Source organism: Apostichopus japonicus, chromosome 17 (assembly GCF_037975245.1).
Source record: "Apostichopus japonicus isolate 1M-3 chromosome 17, ASM3797524v1, whole genome shotgun sequence".
NCBI classification, from domain to species: Eukaryota; Metazoa; Echinodermata; class Holothuroidea; order Aspidochirotida; family Stichopodidae; genus Apostichopus; species Apostichopus japonicus.
In genome coordinates this window covers 6,881,775-6,902,978 of record NC_092577.1, presented here as the reverse complement: position 1 = coordinate 6,902,978, position 21,204 = coordinate 6,881,775, and the positions used below count along the sequence as shown (strand labels likewise).

The following is a 21,204-nucleotide window of genomic DNA, read 5'->3' as shown; positions in this document are numbered from 1 at the left end:
ATTTTTTTCAGTTAGTGTAGGTCGAAAACGCGAATTGTTTTTTTTTTACAATGGCGAAACTAGATGATTTTGTCAAGAGAGGGTGAAAAAGTGTTTTGGGCGCATTTCAGCCAATATGCGCCAGGAAGGGGTGCGGGAGGGGGGGAATTTTTTTTATACAAAATGCAGGTCGAAAACGCGGAAATGTTTTCAAGAAAAGCCGGAACTAGAGGAATTTGCTAAGAGAGGGAAAAGAAATGTTTTTGACCTGCGCATTTCAGCCAAAATGCGCCAGGAAGGCGTGAGGGGAGGGGGTTGAGATTTTTATCACAAAATGCAGGTCGAAAACGCGGAAAAAAAGTGTTTGCCGATATGTGCAAGGATGGAGTGGGGTATGAGACTTTTTTCAGTTAGTGTAGGTCGAAAACGAGGATTTTTTTTCACAACATTTTTCACAACTAGATGATTTTGTTAAGACAGGGTGAAAAGGTGTTTTGGGCGCATTTTAGCCAATAGGCGCCAGGAGGGGTGAGGTTGAGGTCTTTTCACTAAAAGCATGTCGAAAACGCGATTTTGTTTTTACCAATGACGGAAATTCTCTAAATGCATGCAGAAAAGTAAAAAAAAAAAATGTTTTGGGCGCATTTCAGCCAACATGCGCCAAGAGGGGTTTGGGTTTGAAGCTTTTTTTCACTAAATACAGGCAGAAAACTCAGTAATGTTTGTTAACGTCCATTTCGTATGCAGGGATGGTTCCAGGATTTCTCCGACACGGGAGCTATATATGTATATGTATGTGTAAGTATATATATATATATATATATATATATATATATATATACATACTTACACATACATATATATGTATATATATTTACACATACATATCTATGCAGGGGCGGATCCAGGGGGGTCCGGGGGGCCCGGGCCCCCCCTTTTGGAAAATCCTGATTTTTTTTTTTTTTTTTTTTTTACCGCGTTCGAGGGAAAGTGCCCCATGCGTGATCAGTGGCGTAGCTACGGGGGGCCTGAAATTGCAGACATGAGATCCATATTTTCAGGCTAGGTACATGCTGCTTAGAATACTCGGGAAGTGCCGTTTCCGGCCATCTGGGGGGTTTGTAACGCCAAAAATTTTCTTGTACGCTCCGCGCCAACCGATGATGGCGCTCCGCTTAGATAGTCTTACGTTCAGGCGCGGCTGGACCAGTCAGACCCCCCCCCCTGTCACAAATCCTGCATCCGCCCCTGATATGTCATTGAATATTCCACAAAACAACTTTTTATGTCCACGAAACTGTCGAAACATGATTTTCACTACTGGTAGAGATATAAAATATTGGGAATTCTGAATTTCCTGCAAACATGCGGCTGTGCCTGTTCAATACTCACTACTGTATCGCCTTAAAAAATGATGAGTGGAAATAGTTTCTCCAGGACCGTATCGTATCGTGGGTATCGAGTGCGTCTGATATACGAACGTACGTAGTACGTACGTACGTACGTCTATGATGATATGCACTGTACTGTACTGATAAAAACATAGGTGAATTTCACTCCATGGGAGTGATCACTGAGCACATTCCGGTATAAGAGTGAATTTCCACTCCATTGGAGTAAATCTTAACTCCTAATAGAGTTATATTCACTCATATTAGGAGTGAGGGTTAACTCCAATAGAGTTAAATTTTACTCTTAATTTGAAGTGCGTCGAGTGATCACTCCAATGGAATGAAATCCACTCATTTGTTTTTAGAGTGTTGCTAGATATATGAAGAAGAAATTTACATACCAATACATGTTATCGGTCATCGATTGGCACAAAAAGCCAGATTCTGATGACAGCTGCCTCAAGAAACCCAATAAATGGCCTAATAAGCACCGAGCCATCAATGTGGACCATTACCGAAACATCGATGCGTGTTAGTCTTCCACCCCCTTCCTTTAATGCTATTTAAGTCCACATGTGGGCATATCCTGCAAATCTACCGGTAGCCCACAGGGGTTTGAGTTGGGAGAAAGGCCTTGACAGCTTGAAACGACAAATGATGCCAACTTCCCTCAAGTTAAAAGTCTGGCTGAGTTGGCAAGGCCAGTCAGCATGAAAGAGAAAAAACTTTTTTTGCATTTCTGTCACCAAAGTTGCACATCTTTTTGGTTGCTATTTTGCCTCACAGGTGCCATCTCCTGCGATCTGGGGGGTGCTGAAATCTCAAATTTTCTCTGTACGCTCCGCGCCAACCAAGGTGGCGCTCCGCTTAGATAGTCAACTCCGCCCCCCACAAGAAAGAACAGCCCCCATGGCCCCCCCACTCAAAAAATCCTAGCTACGCCACTGTGCGTGTAATTTTTTGTAAAATAAATTTGCAAAAAGAGTACACCATCATTCTGATAAAGTGAAGGTGAGAGGGGCACTCTGACTGCATCAATAGTCTCCATCTGGAAGGGGGCATCCAAGATGAAATGGCCTGGAGTAGCATGGTAAAAAGTAGTTTGCATCACCACCTACTCCCCAAAGACGTAAATCCCAGCTCATTGCTCGAAATTGCAAATATATGCCCGGCAAACCATGAATACATGATTTATTGGAAATAAATTTTACTCCAAACTTTCACGAAAAGTAGCACCAGATTGCACCAAGGACCTCCATATTTTGTGAAATTTTCCCAAAGGGGAGGGGGGCACCCACTCCCCTTTAGACCCCTCCCCCAGGACGACGATTAGGCATTTCCCATCTGGGCCCCCCCTTCGGCGAAATCCTGGATCCGCCACTGCTATGTATATGTATATATATAGATCTAATATTGCCGAAGCGCGCGGTAATTTGTGGTGTCTTTATTGGTATATGAGAGAAGTTTGAAGCCCGTATGTCGGTGTGGCTGACACCTGTCTGGGACTGATTTTCCTACATTTATCTTTATCATAGAATGATCATTATGATGATAAGAAATGCACAATAATATATTTTGTTCTTCATTGCTCCCTGACGAAATCATAATTTCCCCTACCAGGGGGCTAGCCCTCCCCGACTAGGGGAAGGGGACTGTTACCCCGCTTCTCCCTCCCCCTCTGGGGCCACCCTGTCGGTATATATAAAGGTGCGTATGTGCAATAGCGGAACTAGAGAATTTTCACAGCTAGGGGACGGCAAAGGAGCTTTTGCTCGTTTATGAAAAGAATACATAAAACCTATGTTTTGGGGGACGATTCGGAGGAAGTGAATGAACTTGTAGTTGCGAACTATTAGAAGTAAGACACAGTCACATTTACAATTATTTGACCGATTGCGTTACAATAAAACTGGCAACCCTGCCATCTTCCCCAGTATTGGAATACCGGTGTGAAGTTAGATACTTATTCCTCGTTCCTCGTTCGACGTTCGCGAATGAGTAACTGGTATTCAGTTACTTATTCGACAATGGTATCGACGTAACACTTATGGCCAGACGAATGCATTCTTACAAGATGTTCAACATTGGTCGTGGAAAAGAGGTTTATCTAGGTCATTTGAACTCTAATGACAATGTAAATGGGTACCATAGTGCATCTTGCCCGGTCCAAAGAGTTCTTGACCAACTAAAATGACCACTACATCATCGGTTCTTAAATTAATGTAACGGAAACGGGACCTGACGAAAAATCACTTTAGGCCTTAATCAAGACTAGCACGCCTTGGACCACCTACCTAATGGGTCATATGAACTTTAATGACAATTTAGAACAGTACCATAATGCGTCTTGCCCGGTCCAAAGAGTGCTTGACCAATTAAAATGACCCCTGCATAATCACTTCTTAAATGAAAGTAACGGGACCTGAAAAACACCTTAAGGCCCTAATCAAAACCAGCACGGCTTGGACCACCTAACCAATGGGTCATATGAACTCTAAAGACATTATAGAAGGGTACAATAATGCGTCTTGCCCGGTCCAAAGAGTGCTTGACCAATTAAAATGACAACTAAATAATCAATTATTAAAATAGTGGTACGGGACAACGAATGAAAAACATTTGGGTCCTAATCAAGACCAGCACGCCTTGGACCATCCAACCAATGAGTCATATGAACTCCAAAGACATTGTAGAAGGGTACTATAATGCGTCTTGCCCGGTCCAAAGAGTGCTTGACCAATTAAAATGACCACTAAATCATTACTTCTTTAATGAGTGTAACGGGACCTTGAAAAAAGCTTAATGTTTTACTTCTATACGTGTTTATATCAGAAAATTTCCATTGTACCTTTCTTTCTTTTAAGTATGTTATTTGAGATATCGTTATGTAGAAAACACTTAGATTCGTCGGGTATGAAGTACTTATCAAGCTCTACTCAAATATTAGCTTAAGAACCGGTATGCTGAGACTTATGCCATGACGAAATACTTAAGCTCTGATATTAATAGCCTACGTCCCATTTTCTTTGATTAATGTCTGGAATAACCACCACAAAATCCTCTAGTTTCACCATTGTTAACAAACATTTCCGCGTTTTCGACCTGTATTTAGTGTAACAGCCTCAACCCACCTCCCCAGACCTTTGCTGGCGCATATTGGCTTAAATGCGCCGGCCAAAAAACACTTCATTTCCCTCCCTTGGCAAACTCCTCTAGTTCCGCCTTTGTTAAAAACATTTCCGCGTTTTCGACCTGCATTTAGGGAAAAAGCCTACAACTCCATCACCTTCCTGGCGCATATTGACTGAAATGCGCCGAAAACTCTTCACCCTCCGCCTTGACAAATCCTCTTCTTTCGCCATTCATTGTGTACAAAAACATTTCCGCGTTTTCGACCTGCATTTAGTATAAAAAAAAACCTTAGCCCTTTCCCACCCCTCCTGGCGAATATTGGCTGAAATGCGCTCGAAAAACTTCTTCATCCTCCCTTGACAAAGTATTCTAACTCGTCCATTGTAAAAGTACGATTTCCGCGTTTTCGACCTACATTTACTGAAATAGCTTTAAACCCGCACCCCTTTTTGGCGAATATAGGCTGAAATGCGCCCAAAAGACTTTGTCACCCTCCCTTGACAAATTCCTCTCGTTTCCGGGGTTTCCGCGTTTTCGACCTTGCTATATAGCAAGGTCGATAACGCGGAAACCTCGGAAACCGTTGATATCGAACCCGGTATCTCTATTACCGAACCCGGTTTATCGATTTCCGCGGTTTCCGCGTTATCGACCTGGCCGTGTGTTATGTCACGGGTGTAGAGGGTCTGTGGTTATGTATCGCACAACTCTGTTGCTGTAAATTTAAAGAAGTTAAATCAAACCGAAACAGTTTGAAGATGATACAAAAAATCACCATATAATATGAACGTAAGACAATTTCTGTGTTCAATAACTATAATTCACAGTGGCAGTGGTACAGGCTGACATGCATGACTAAATACTAGGCCGATATCTTTCGTATTATATTATCTGAAAACCGTGACAAAGGGTCATAATAAACCGTTCCAAGGGTTCAAAAGTGTGAAAATCAAGTCAATGTCTATGCTCAAAACTAAGAGTCTATCAGTTTAAAGTTTAAAAGCATCTCAAGTAAATAGTCAACCATAAACGGTCAAGCTGTCCAATGTTTTAAAGCAGTTTTGAAGCAAGCAAACGCCTGGTACTTATATGCGTACATTGCCATCGCAGTACTCTGTACAACAAGTTCCACCATCACTTCGAAGCTTCACCCTTGTCAAAACTAACTTATTCGATTTATTGGCTTTTCAGGTTTGGATCATCAACCTAAGTAATCATTACCTTCAAAGAAGCACAGTCATCTACAATGAGACGTGTACACTCACAATCCATGGTCGCAGTATCATGTTTTACGAACTTATGGATGTAAATGTACACAAACAAGTCCGCGCAAAAGCAAGAAAAACATTTAAACACATTTTTTAACAAGTTGTTTCAAGACAGGTGCCAGTTCATACAGTACGTGTATGCGAATCACGATCCACTGCGTGCACGTGTATGTTAATATACATACACACACGTATAGCGTAAGCAAGAACTTCCCAATTCAGCATCAAAAGTGCAAGACCCAGCCAATGAGAAGCGAGGTATGCAAATGATGGCTTTTACCGCGCTGGGAAAAAAATCTCGCCAGCCGTCACTGCGTGTAAACATACAGCAATGAGTGAAGGATACTAAATTCTAGTAGTTTCAGTTTGTAAAGATGCAACGTATAGGCCATGGTACATAGGGCATTTATGTGCTCTGTTTTCAATTTCCGTGCAACTGATGGAGGGAGGGGATAAATTTATCACAGAATGATGAAATAGGAGTTGCTAATCACAAATTGCTTTATCCCCACGCATGGTTGTGGTTAACCGAGAAGAAAATTCATAAAAAAGGGAGTTAAATTGCCACACTTAAAACCCATATACCAGTTCCACTACTACTGTTTTACTGAAGTGAGAAAGTACACTAACACTGTTAGTTTCATGGGAGTTCACTCAATTTTTATTTTATTTCAGACCTTGAATGAAATCATAAATGAATTATGACTGCTAAAATATGTTAGCTAATTAATTAATTGGTTAATTAGGTTAGTTAGTCAAAAAACATTGTTAACTGGTTAAATCTAAAAAGCATTAATGATTAAAAATCCTATTATATACTTAATTAAGGCCATTTTAGTCAGTTGAAGGATTGGGTAAATATGGTAGAGAACAAAAAGGAAGGAAATTTCAAATAATCTTCAATACTTCATCCACATCTTTGTTTTTAAAGATTTTGACTGAGCAGGTTGTAACATGGACTTCCTTTGAATAAAGATTTTCAAAATGCTTTGATGTAATTTATTTGGTGCTTACATAAATAAATTATGAATACATGAAGTTTATAAGATTTGTTTCATTTGGTTACTCTCTCATGTTAAATTAATGTTATTTGAAGGCTTGTTTAATCATTTAAGCAGATGCAAAACTTTGCAAGTTCACTAACAATAAAATACCATGTATAAGCAGGTTTTATTCATACAAAAAAAAATAATGGTAGATTTGCTCTTTTTCAACTGAATTAAACAAGTTCACTTAGACACATAGTTAAGGCAGTTCACTTAGACACATAATTAAGACAAAGGGATCTTAACAATTGTTTTTAAGCTGCCTTCTGGCTAAAGTGAGATTCATAGTGAAGATGGCTAACATTACACCACCCCTTTCTCAATTGTCTTGAAAGAATTATATTCCCTCCCAAACCAAATTTTACTGCTACAACTCAAACTATGAGCAATTTGTTCATTCAAAAGTAAAATACTTTTCCAAGCCTGATGACTCAAAAGACAGATGCTTATCCACTCTATTGAGGGGCAAGAATATGAGAGATAAAACCTCCTCGCATTGCTAAAATAAGACTCCCTTTCATCAATTTTCCTGAAAGAATGATTACATCCTTCCAAATACAATATTCACTATTAAATACAATAAAAAAAAAACTCCTGGTGGGGACTGATGAAAGAATTTTATAGCACTCCAAATAAAATATTCAATTTTCCTGAAATATGGCCACATCATCCCAAATACAATTTTTTTCTAGTAATTTACACACAAAAAAAAACACCAATCTCTGATCATTTCGTTCATTTGGAAAAAATTAAATCCCTTCCCATCCTGATGACTGCAAAGGCTGATGCTTATATCCTTTCTTTCTGTGAAGCAAAAAGATGTGGGTTAACACCTCCCCTGGAGAGGACAATAATCCATTCCTGATTTACTCCCCAGCATTCATCAATAGCCATAACAGCATGCTTCATAAACTGAAATCAAGAAAAAGTTGTCACCACTAAGCATGAGCAAATAATGGCCCACGATTTATTTCATTTTATCAAGCTTTTAAATTTTTGGACACTTTCATTTTTTAAAGCGCTGTTGAACCAATTCCCTGGTTGAACTATATTTGAGCATGTTTTGACATGCAAACTTATAATGGAAAGAAAAGCTATTCAAATTTCAAAAATGCAATTATTTTCCTTCCCAATATGTAATAATACCTCCCCAGGACAGGACACCAGTCCATCCTGTCTCCCCTGCATTCATTTCCTCCATGGCCCTAAAGCATGCTATGCTACATCCAAAATCCAGGATGCACTATTAATTTACAGCAAAGTACCCACCTCTAACCATGAGCAAATAATGGCCCAATTTCAGATAAATTTTCTCACGCACCTTTCAACCAAACATGTTTCTTTCTCACTTAACAAGGATGATCATTAAATTTCTTGACACAATCCTCTTTTAGAGTGTGGCTGATCAATGTGTGCATATTTTTGACATACAAAATTTCAGTGGAAAGAAAAACTGCTCATATTTTTTCTGCAATTCTTTTCCTATCACTTTAACATAATACCGACCCAGGAAAGGACACCAGTCCATTCCAGTTAAGTGCCCAGCATTTCTGCTATGCTACATCATCCCAAATCAAATATGCACTATTAATTTACAGAAGATATGCCCACCCCTAAACTGTGCAAATAATGGCCCAATTTAGAATTAATTTTCCAAAGTACCATTTTTCCAAGAATGATTCTTTCTTTAAAAAAAATCGTTCAATTTTTTGACAAGTTCCTTTTTAAGAGTGTGGCTGATTAATGTTTGCACATATTTTGACATGCTAAATTTCAATGGAAAGAAAATTGCTCAAAAGTTTTTATGCATTTCTATTTTCCCCTAAATTTCAGTTAAAATGTTGACATTGTCTCTCAGGCACTTTCATATTAACACCTTAATAACAAGAGAAAACAGCTTTAGGGTAGTCAGTTGTAACTTGATTTTGATGGTAAAATTTGTTATTTTGCTCAATTTGAGCATGGTTTCATTGTCCTGAACCGTAAAGCTTGAAATTGCTTTTTGTGAAAATAAATTAAACTTTAGATCAAGCTGTTTTTGAAAATTTTTGAATCTTTTGAGCTAAATGCCCCTCCCCCCCCAAAAAAAAAACCACCAGGTAGCTTCCAACAACTTGTCAAGTTGAAAAATGTTAAGTTATTAGTCCTCATCATCAGAATCTAGGCCTTCCTCCTCAGAGATATTAGAATCTTCATTGTGGCAGTTTTGACAACCGGAGCATTTGCAAAGTTCCGTGCACATCATCCCAATTTCACTGCAGCAGGTTACTTGCGCTGGAAGTTGAACATCTGAGTTTGGCTTAAGTTTGCAGTTTCCCTTCTTACAGCTACAATAAGTGAGTTCAAGGATATCATCTGGAGCTGCTGGAAGACTGCACCAATCAATCTGAATGTCTTTTACCCCGTCTATTTCTTCTACTTTCCATCCCATTCCAGCTGGAGAGGGTATCTCTGGGATCTGTTCTAGGCATCGACGAAATATATGTGCCTGATAATTTGCACGCATGATATGCTTAATGAGGGAGTCTTTATTTGGAGGAAGTGACTCTTCAGCAAAAGTACCAAGGCGGAACATCCTATATCGGGCGGCATTCACATCTGTTGCTTTCTGTTGGCCATACATATGGCACACAAATTTGTCCAAATTTGAAATAAGCTGATCTGATGGAGGAAAAGATACACCAAGCTGTTGGAATAATTGTATATACTGTTGATCTTTGACCATCAACTTGAATGGTCGAGTCTTGTCTTTTCCAAAAAATCCACTGACAGAATCACAAAAAGTAAATGGATGGAACCCAACAAGTGCAGATGCAACATAATCGGTAAAATGCACTTAGTTGATGGCAGCATTTGAGATTGTGATAAATAGAAAGAACGTAACACAACATAAATTTACAGACATCTTCTTGCTCCTGCTTCCAAACGTTGGTCAGATTTCTTTTATTATTGTTCCCTTTTCCACCTGAATGTCACCCCGTGTGTCTCTTATTACGTACGTGATATTTATTACGTACGTACGTGGTATGTTTTACGTATATACGTGATCATTACTACGTACGTACGTAATAATACTACTTCCGCACGTAATAATATCACGTACGTATGTAGTATTATTACGTACTACGTACTGTTGCGTATTATTACGTACTACGTACTGTTTCGTTTACAGCCATACTCCTGATTTATGTTGTAACATACCGTTTAATTGACCCTGTATCTTACCGGACCAGCTCACTGTTTTTAAATTGACATGGACATATGTTTTTAGTTTTCTTTGTTGGTGTGAGACGTAACACCAATATATATATATATATATATATATATATATATATATATATATATATATATATATATATATATATATATATATATATATATATATATATATATATATATATATATATATATATATATATAGAAAGATAAAATGGTCCAATGCACACACATGAAAGAAGCGAATAGTAGCAGAGTAAAAGGACTTACACCAAATCGAATTTGGAGTTTAAACCATAAGGGGATAAGGTGCCAAGTCCGAAAAGAAGTCTATTTTTGGATTTTAAAGGGTTTATACCCGAAACGTTGTGTTTCTTTTCTTTATTAGCACTTGCAATTTTTGCAATTTTTTCACTAGAATTCTCAGTGCTACGCAGAATATTACCTATATATATATATATATATATATATATATATATATATATATATATATATATATATATATATATATATATATATATATATATATATATATATATATATATATATATATATATATATATATATATATATATATATATATATATATATATATATATATATATATATATATATATATACATATATATATATATATTTATATATATATATATATATATATATATATATATATATATATATATATATATATATATATATATATATATATATATATTTATAAATATGAAAGTTTTTTTCACTGTTCTTGATTTTCCAACTCATTACGATTTTCATTTATATATATTACTTTAAATTTTTGGTCTTGATCAAGTAATAGGCTAATCAAATTAAATTTAACTATTACTATGGCATTTTGCCAGTGGTCAAATGCACAGAACGTTAACTTGGTTCATTGACCTTCGTAATGTTCAACTCAAATAAAGTTGATAATTAAGTCACTGGGTAGACGTTTTAATAAAATTAAATAAAGCTTCATGTTAGTTAATAGGTTTTAACTTTGAACAATCAAAATAATGTACACACATAACTGGATAGCCCTGCAACTAATTTAGATATGTAGATATGTTGTTACGAACAATGGCTGCTACTTACTAGTGAGTTATTTATCGTTTAATCAAATTCAGACAATATTGTGTCCAACAAATTGATTGCCATGTTTTATTTGTTTATTTCCAAGCCATTAAAATCCATGCCTACTCTCATCTAACCTGGTGTGATTTTGGTGAAATAAAGTAAAATTTTGTTTCCATGGTCCTTATCTTTCCCTTAACGGCCAAGTTTGCTACCAGCAGATTGTAGAAGAAACAACACAAATATCCATGATGGTATTCTTCCTTTGTAATTAAATCTGTCTCATAAATAATCTTTGTTCCTTAAAATTCTGCAGGGGATTTGAAGGATCATTTGCTTAAATTCTTATTTATCCATATTAGTGTATACGTGACTGACATAAGTGTATGGGTCCAGCAGACTTAGATATAATGAAAGCACGGGTCTGGTTTTTATGTGAAACCAATAAACTCTAGTATATTCTTCTGAATGGTAATGCTTGCCATGATCTTCGTGATGTGTATATATGAAGGCCGAAGAGGAGCTATTTTCATTAATGACATTGCAAGTATTCCGAACTAATGCTCTTTTTTTCTTTTCTTTTTAGAGGGGAAGGGGGGTTTGAGGAGATGGTGATTATTGCATTCGTGTTAAATGGGAATAAATTATAAAATAGAAAGAAACTGTAGTAGTATGTCCAGCTCTACTAACCCGCTTTGTTGTTCTGTTGTACGGATACCATGGTAACCAAAACATATGCAATCACTTTACAAAATATGAATATAAGACACATATTCGTATTATTTCCATCGTGTTTGAACAGACACAAACATATATAAATTACACGATTTTGAAGGAGTCAGGATATGGAGTGGGAGGAAAGGGGGGGGGGGTGTTGTAGTGGAGTCGTTCCAACTACGGTATACTCGGTAACTGGTAATCTGATTTAAATACTCATCATTTATCATCGGTTATTGTATCTTGATAATTATCTTCAACTTTTAAGGATATTATATTGCCACAACTGGACCTTTCAGACTCATTCAATGCTTATCATTAGTGTCTAGGATTGGGTGAAGAGTTGAGGGCGCCAAATAAAACAGGAACAACTCACGTAAACATTTGTACCACGTTATTCCAAAGGTAGAAACAAACTGATAAAAATCTGGAAGTGAACAGAAATACATACCTTTAAAATATATTTTTTAATAACATTCTGCAAGTAATTCATGAGCATTGGTGTAGTAATTAACAACCGAACATATCATTTCAACATTTAGTAGAAAATTAGTAGCGTGTATGACTTTGAAACAACATGATTAACATAACCGACGCTGCTTAATGTTTCCGACAAACCACTATACATCCTCGTGAAACATTGGTATTATTCTTCTGAAACAAAACTTAGCTGTATTAAAAATGAATAACATTAACAAATATCTTAAAAGATTGGTTCAGGTGGCACCCAAAACAATTGTTTTTCTAAAGAAAATATTCATAAAGAGTGTCCTGTCATTTGCAGCTTGTTTTACTATACCAGCATCGAGAAAAATCGTGAAATACAAGCCAAAAGTATGAATCCTATGTACGAGACTGGCATAATTAACATATTGACCCCTGACCGTGTGACGTCAAATCCTCACTTTGCTATTTGTACACAAAACACAAAACAACGCTAGTGATTATAGTAGTAGTCAAAATGCCTATGTTTCAAGCTTTCGGCTGTTCTAATTAGCCTACAAATTCTTCGGAATTAATGTTTTTGCCACCCAGAAAGATGTCGTGCGTGGATACATAACATCAGAATGGACAAATTCAAGTTCCAAGTGAGGAGCATTTTGCACAATCTTGTTTTGAGACGGACATGTCTGCAGCGTAAGGGTTGAAAGAGGTTGAGACCTACCGCAATTCCAACAATGTTTGCGCATAGGAAAACCTTCAGGTTCACGTCCAAATAGTGAAAGACTTTCCGAGGAGTTTGACAGATTAGAATATTAACGATATTATTATGACATTCCAATGCTAAAAAGTCGCCTCGTATACTCGTATGTGCATATAGTGTAGCGTAGGCCTAGGTCTAGTAATAACGTTGCGATACACAATGGATGTTGAGGTCAGCTGTGTTGTAACGTTACAGGTAAAAGTTACAACATACCGTGAAGCCTGTAGTAGGCATGCATTAGTACACATGATAAGCCTTAGAATCTCTGTGCATTTATTTATTTGGAATTGTATCGAATTAATGTATGTCTATTAAATTATGACCCTTCCAACAACAGAAAATAACCACAAATGTCGGTTTGACTGGTGTTAACGAACCGGAGAGACAAAGATATCAATATATTCATCATGTATGAAAAGGGATTGTGGCATTCGGGCTATATAAGTACCGATTGGTGTATAGGAATTTGGTGAAGAGTCCCTGTGGTATCTATATCCTGTAACCAAAAATCTACATTCAACTTACATGCGGCAAATGCAACTAAAACTTTCAACAATGGATGAGAGTTTAAATTGCAATTTGCTGAATGTAGGCAACATAACATCAAAAAAACTCCCAGCCAATGTCATGTCCGTTCTCCTACGCACAGGTTCAAAATCCCATGGCTTTTTACCGTCAGCCATACTAAAATATACATAAATTTCAACAGATTTACTGTTTAAAAACATTAAATGAAGAGAAAGGAGTGAAGAAACAACAAGCAAGAACAATCGTAGGCTTCCATGAACAGTATATACGCGGTGTACGTACAGCTGTACTACACTGTGTTTACCTACTTGTGCTGCAGCAAGAACGGCAGACAAACGTAGAATGTTGTCAATCATGCTATACCGTTCTTGTTTATGATCATTTAATTTCGGGGCAAATGCTCATCATGACACATACAACAGTCGTAACAACAGTCCGTTTAGCCGATGCTGTAGCTTACTGTAGCTGCCCTTGCATATTGGTCTTTGTAGCAGGCTCCCTGGTATTCACTGGTTATGGTCATTTTCTTGTTTTTTTTCTGGTGTAAGGAGAAGTTGGTCTTCCATTAACTAAAGCTGCCTATCACGTCATAGGTTGTAAATTGACCGAACCGTGAAATATTTGCAGAATTATTGGATTCCCTGAAACTTACTACGATATCTAGATATGTTGTCACAATCACATGATTGCTCCTAATCAGTGAAATATTTGTCGTTTATCTAGCTTTAGACAATTTGTGTCCCACAAATTTTGTGTCGAAGATATTTGTTTGTTAACAAATCTTACTTTAATCTTCCCTGGGGGACTGAAGTAACATTATGTTTTCAAGTACTTCTCATTCCTTTCATAATCAAGTTAACATACCAGCAGATTGTAGCAAAAACAACACAAAGTATAGAAATTGTAAAAGTCCACTTTTGCTACGCTTTCTTCTAAGTTCAATCTTACTCAATTATTAACTCAAAGTTATCAAGATAAGTGTTTATGCGACGGTTCCACCTACACTAATGCATATAAGACATTTATACCTATACTTTGTAGGTCAGAAATGAGGATGAACTGGTAATGTAACGGATGGTGACCGATGCAAAGCAGCGCGATGTAACTTTGTTCTTTGCATGGTTTTAAAATTATATCAGAAACTGGTTTCATTACCTATCATTTGTGTTTGGAGTGCATATATAAACGAAATTGCCTATGTACATCAGACTCACCGTTTTCCAGAATGCATATGCTGGACATTTTGGCGATTGATATAGATGAAGGAAGATGTGAAACGTCTATTAATAAAATGAATAAATTGAAGACTATTTTGTAAATTGTGAAAATGCTATATTCGTGATTTAGAATAAACTGTAGAAAAAGATCCTGCAAATATATATTTGTAGTGGCACCAGATATGCTCTGTGGAGTAAATCATTACCGATGTTTGGAACTTAAATCAGACCTATTAAATGTATGTCATAACCTATGTACATACTAGCTTCACCTTCTTATACATGTAAGAATTGGGGCTGAAGTTGTTTCTATTCTCATCACCTGCTGATGCTAATTACAAGCGGTCAGATTCAGAGTTCACTATATTATTGCTATCCGGTTGTAAAATAACATGTACACTAAGAGCTTCCGTAAGAAATATTTAGCTCGAATTTATCACAAACGCCCGATATATTTTTCATTTCATTACCGTTATCACCTCCAGTATACATATCAAATAATCAAACATGAGAACCAAAGAATACGAAATACAAAATATGTAAGAAAAGAAAAGTAAAAGTTTAATAAATACTTGAAAACCGATGTTACTAAAAATAATCTAAAAAAAAAGGGTTCAAGTCACTCTGTTTGAATAAACTTTACAGCAAAACAAAGAAACTTATTTCTGAATGGCTTTATTCCATTTTTCGACAAGATATTAGGATTGTGTACATTTCTATTGGCTTTAACTAAAATACCCTTAGGTGCAGGATGGTGGGTGTTCCATATGAATAGTTAATGTCTTCTTAACACAATAGGAATTGTCCAATCAAACGCTTAAAGGAATACTTTGTTAAAGGAAGAGCTGTAAATGTTACAGATTATAATTTTGAGGAGTTTTAATCTAGTTATATCTTTTTGATACACCTTTATCGATGAAAGAATTATCCCTCGCGACCAAAATAGTATAAGCAATGCTATAACTGAAATATCACCTTTGACGAGGGATTTGTCTTAAATACAGACTAAGCTGATTTACCGATACGACTGTCTGGTATAAGAGACAACACATTGTAATATAGTATATTGTTATAGGTATTCTATTGTAGTCGCTATGGATATAAGGCATGTGTGGTTACATGAATGAAATGTTACAGTATGAAAAGCTATATAGACTTCAAACTAGTCTTGGTGATTTTCTAACTTTAAGATATAAAAATTGACATGAAATGGGCGCAATGTTACATGTTGTCAAGTGTCTCCTTCCTGTCAGACTCACTGTTTACGTTATAACCCCCTGTGACGATATTACGAAGTTTCATCACCATTTCATCGTCCTAAGCTTTCTATTTTGTTCAACTTTCTGTTGCGGCTAGAAAACTACTTTTAATATTTTACTATAAACTGTCCCTACTCTTCTCTTTCAACACCCTTTCATCTAATATTGAATCATATTCATGTGTTCCTAAATCAGCCATATCCGTTGTTGTATTATATTATTTATTTAACATGAAACGAAACCCTATACAACCATAAATGTTTAGACAGATGTGTGCGCATTAATGAAGTGTTAGTTCATGTTATATCACACGTCGCACTTTAGACATTATTCTTATTCAGAAACCTTGAACTCAATTAAACACAATCGGTCATAAAAATATATGTATTGCTTAATTATCGTTATAGCATACTTTCTCTGGTTTGATTCGTTATTTGAAATTATCATATCAAAGATTACAAAAACTTCCTTAGAGATTATAATGTGGCGTGGGGGGACGGGAGGGGCTAGGTCCCCATACTGAAGTAACGATAATTATATTTAAAGATAAATGTTCATTTGTCCAATGATGAGGAGGTATTTGTTTAGGATGTAAATCGTACAAACCCTTGTGGCGAGGTATGGTACATATAAAATAAGATGGGGGGGGGGGGGAGGCGGTCATTACACAACAATAAATGAAGTCTCCCTTCCACGCTCGTACTCTAGCACTTTCGTCCTATTTCCTAATTGTTGTTCTTCTTATTTCTCTGTATGTAACCCCCCCCCCCCCCCATATGTCCTCCTTATAGAAGTAATTGCCTTGTGAGTCAATGAACATTCTCAATTTTAAAATAGAGAATATTCAGACAGATGAAAACACATAAAGCGAAATAAATCTATCATGCTTACAGTGTCTCTCTTCCACACCGTCTCAGTAAAATAAAATTATAGGTGAAAATATCGATGCATACTTTTCATCTCTAGAATCTTTACGTCTGACGTCACTGCACGCAGCAATACAACAGTTAGTAAATGTTACTCGGTTCTAATAGTTTCAGTTGTAATGGGATTTGAGGGATCCTTATTGATTATATTTCATTATTTATTTAGATAAATGTATATATATATATATACGTGACTGACATAAATGTGTGGTCCCAGTAGGATTATATATAAGAGGGCAGATCTGGTTTTAACTTGAAACAAAGAAACACGTTTGGTTTTTGAGGTAGGTTGCATGAATTTGATGTACTTTAACATACTAGAAAAATGAGGAAAGATGACTACTTAAAGAATAACTAAAATATTAAATGTAAGGTTTATATTTAGCTTTCAAGAAACGTCTTTTTGTACCATCATCTATATGTACAGTACTATGAATAAGCAGCAGCAATATGATACAACAAATGGCAACGGTGAATATGAAGTAATAATGGTTCAAAATATTACCATTATTTCTTTCGTCTATTGAATAACTACTGTGTATTAAAATAGATTCTTGAAGGAGCCTGGGCCAGATAGGGGGAGGGGTGTGGTGTTCAAAGTAACTTGTAATGCGGTTGAGTTTTAAACAATTACCACCCGGTAAATTAACTATTGTATATCCATAATTATATTTAAGCGCTGACGATACTATAATGCAACATCATGGCCTTGTATCCTCTCATGGTTTTTATCATTATAAGTACTCTTTCCATCAGAACTATTCAATATGTATGTAGCTTATAGTATAAGAGACACTCTGATGTAGTTGAGCCAACTTTCCTGATTCCGAGCCGAGTCCGAGACTATCTGGTCAAAGTATGGTACTCTCGAGTCCGAACAGTTCTATAGAGTATATGAGCAAACCAAACCAAGTCCGAGTCCAGTCAGTACATAGAGATAATGCAAGGCAGAGCTCACTGGTCTGAGAAATATACAGAGCGTATTGGTTACTATAACAAACTGCTAATTTCAAAAGTAACAAACAGTCGGCCCTTACTGGTCTAAACTTACCTATGATGGAACATAGAGTGAGGCAAAGTTTAAATAGCCTTATATGAAATAACATACGTTTACCACTTGACAATGCGTTCTCCTGTTGATACATGTATAATGTTATGGGTATAATGTATATGTATGTTTTGAAGAAATAATTGCAATATGTACTGTGTTAATTAACACTGCAATGACTAAAGGATCAAAGTAAGGATGGAAATATTTATTCATGAAATAATTATTTACAAACTTCAAATATCAAATACGCACGTGACATGACAAATATGGAATACATAAACTATTGCAGGGTTAATATAATTCCACAATATTTCATGAAATTTGTCAACAATAACAGATCAACACAGATCCCTAATCTATTTGAACTATCGTTATCTTTCCTTGTTACTACTCTTCGAGATTTTATCTTTCAACTGCATCTCCCAAACTTTCATAGATATCATTAAAAGATTGCCAACGATATACGATAGCAACAGATTATGTAAGATGGAGTGGGGGTGGGGGGGGGTAGGGAGAGTGACCAAAATACTGCTTCATGGGATATTCAAGATGATACTTTGTTTGTACATTCCATCGATTCAACCACGAGGATCGTATAAATAGTTCTATCTTTGAATACTGCCCTCATCCTCTCGCCCATGGTATACATCTGATCATCTCAGTAAGAAGTTCATCATTATGACGTCACTCAATATTCAATGGCGTTACTCAGTGATTGATAACGGGTTTAAATTTAATATTGTCTTCCCTATAAAGCTGATGTGTGTATTCATGTTATTAAGTCCGTACATCTTACAGTGACGAGTCTGTCTGCTACATTGACTTTAGTGTGCTTAATGCAGATGTGCGTTTATCTGTCAGGGATAGTTTACTGTGATATTTGTGAACATATATCATTCTAACTTATACATTTTTTGCTTAGTCTTTTCATATTTTCCTAAAAACAATTTCAAAATCTCAAGATAATAAACTTTCTCTTCCTTTCAGCGTTGTGACCTTAATGGCAATCTACCAGGAGAAGAGGTAAGAGAGACATATGTTCATGTTCCTGTTAATTAGTAACGGGCAGGAGGTGTCAATTAATGTGGAAAAAAGAAATAAGACCAAATAGTATTATACTTTGATTCTCATCAGGCAGGAATGATTTATAACTGATGTGCATCGAACAGGGAATTTATATCACGTAATGCTGATAGCACTGTTCTCAATGTTAAGTTTAGATGCTGCCTAAATAATCTTCCCTCCGCACACACAGTCAAAGAATTGCTATATAAAGAAACGGATAGACTTCTAAATACTACAAGGTTTAGGTAGATTGTCTAAAAATATATTTAAAAAACGTCTAAATCTAGACTATGTTACCCAAAGTTGGATATAAATTTAAATTAGCCCATCCCTCTGCATAGACGTCTTTGGTCCACAAACTTTCTTCGTGGAGTTGAAGAAGTCACTCATCGTTTAATAGTTGTAATACATCTTGATATATTGCGTATATAGACATCTTAGACATAACCGTAAGGTGTAACCACGGCGATGCAGGAACAATATTGATTAATTACCTATAGATCTGTAGCTATTTTCATGTTTATGGATAAAGGAAGCAATTACTATTGGATGTCGAACATTACACCGTCAACAACGTATAAAATATTGTCATATACAGCTGCCATTTTCACCCTTCAACGTCCGAATTTACATCGTTATTAATTAATAATCTCTATACTGTTACTGTACAGAGAAACTAACTATATATTAGGCAATAAAATAAAATAGGTAATTTGTATTTAACGAGACATTCATTCATTTTTTTTCAGAATAGAGATATGATAATATAAATACACAAACATTTCATCGTTTTACTTTATTTCTGCAACTCATATGGGGAAAGTTAGATTCATGTAAATTTTAAAGTAAAAACAATAGGGCGAAAATAAGCAGTTAAAACAACTATATCTGTCAACTAATTTGCAACACGTGACACTTAACCTGCTCCAGTTTCATATGTTTTACAATGTGCGATCTAGTTTCAAGCAAAAGTACGTCAAACCTCTCATTATTCCATCTGTTTACCCATTTTCGCTACTGTACTTGCATATTTATGGCAATGTGTAATCTCCGTCCTTCTCCCATGGATATTTACAACATACATATAAGTATAATTTAAAGTTTACTTTGGGTTAGGCACTGCCACTAGCCTGCTATATGACCTTACTTTTCTGGTCGCATAATTGATTGTTAACCGGAAGTAACCAGTGATGTGATAACCTTTTTGTAAATTTATATCCAGCAAAAACAAAAGTAACTGCCATGACTTGCAAAATTCTAACAAAAATTAACAATAAGAAGGCCCTGTTTATATCTAACATTCCCATCAATTTGAGATTACTTTACCGTGCGTTAAATATGATTGACGTTTTTGAAGAAGTTATCGCATGTCTGCAACTTTACTCATTTGGTTAGTTGTATTTGGAGGAAACGGAAACTCGCAATACATGAATTTGTTCCAATCTTGTAATTGTTTGTAACTATATAATGTTGGAAGTGAGTTCTAAATGGGTGTTCAATGCTCCTCCAAATAAATATTCGAGTCTCTATAGTTTTGTTTTCAGTTTTTTTTATGTACGTGGAGGACTGGCTAAGGGATAAAGCGCACTGTAATAAGGATGACCTTTGTTTTATTAAGTTATGTATGCTTATTTGTTTCTCCTTCTTGCAGGGTTACAGAGCCTAGAGTTCATCTGGTTATGATACGGATGAAGAAGTAAGAATATCGAATATTTCATTTTCAGTAATACTACGTTATATTCCATAAGTAAACAAGAGCTTATCTTGGTGAGACAGCCTTACACTTAATCATATACAACATGAATAAGAAGTTCAACTATGGAGGGCAGAAGACAACAAAGCTAGTCCAATCTTTAAGATCAACGTAAATAAACAATATATCTAAAAATAAAATTGTCTAAGAGTTAGTGTTAATTCCTGATAATTTACTATCAAATGTTCCTCCTTATATGTATATAACAACATGTCAGCCTATGTCTGTTGAGTAAATGGAATGTTCTTGTCTCACGGGTCGCTTGCCTCTTGAATTGCAAACAAGCTGATGTTTGTATATTGCTTATAATATCGAGCTTAGAATAAAAGAAACAATAACAATTTTAATGATCTTATCACGAATCTTAAACTGTGCAACCTG

At 36.0% G+C, this 21,204-nt stretch overlaps 1 protein-coding gene across 2 annotated transcripts in view; it reads left to right on the top strand.

Annotated features, from left to right (window-relative positions):
• The window catches only part of LOC139985118 (NLR family CARD domain-containing protein 4-like), a 273,181-nt gene that overhangs the window by 245,960 nt on the left and 6,017 nt on the right, over positions 1 to 21,204 (top strand). For both annotated transcript variants that reach the window (XR_011799294.1, XM_071999337.1), the window contains exons 7-8: positions 18,993 to 19,028; positions 20,722 to 20,766. Coding sequence is in view for 1 of the 2 variants with exons in the window: in XM_071999337.1 (XP_071855438.1) it covers positions 18,993 to 19,028; positions 20,722 to 20,736 (51 nt within the window). In the remaining variant the exon portion in view is untranslated. The remainder of the gene's footprint in view (positions 1 to 18,992; positions 19,029 to 20,721; positions 20,767 to 21,204) is intronic.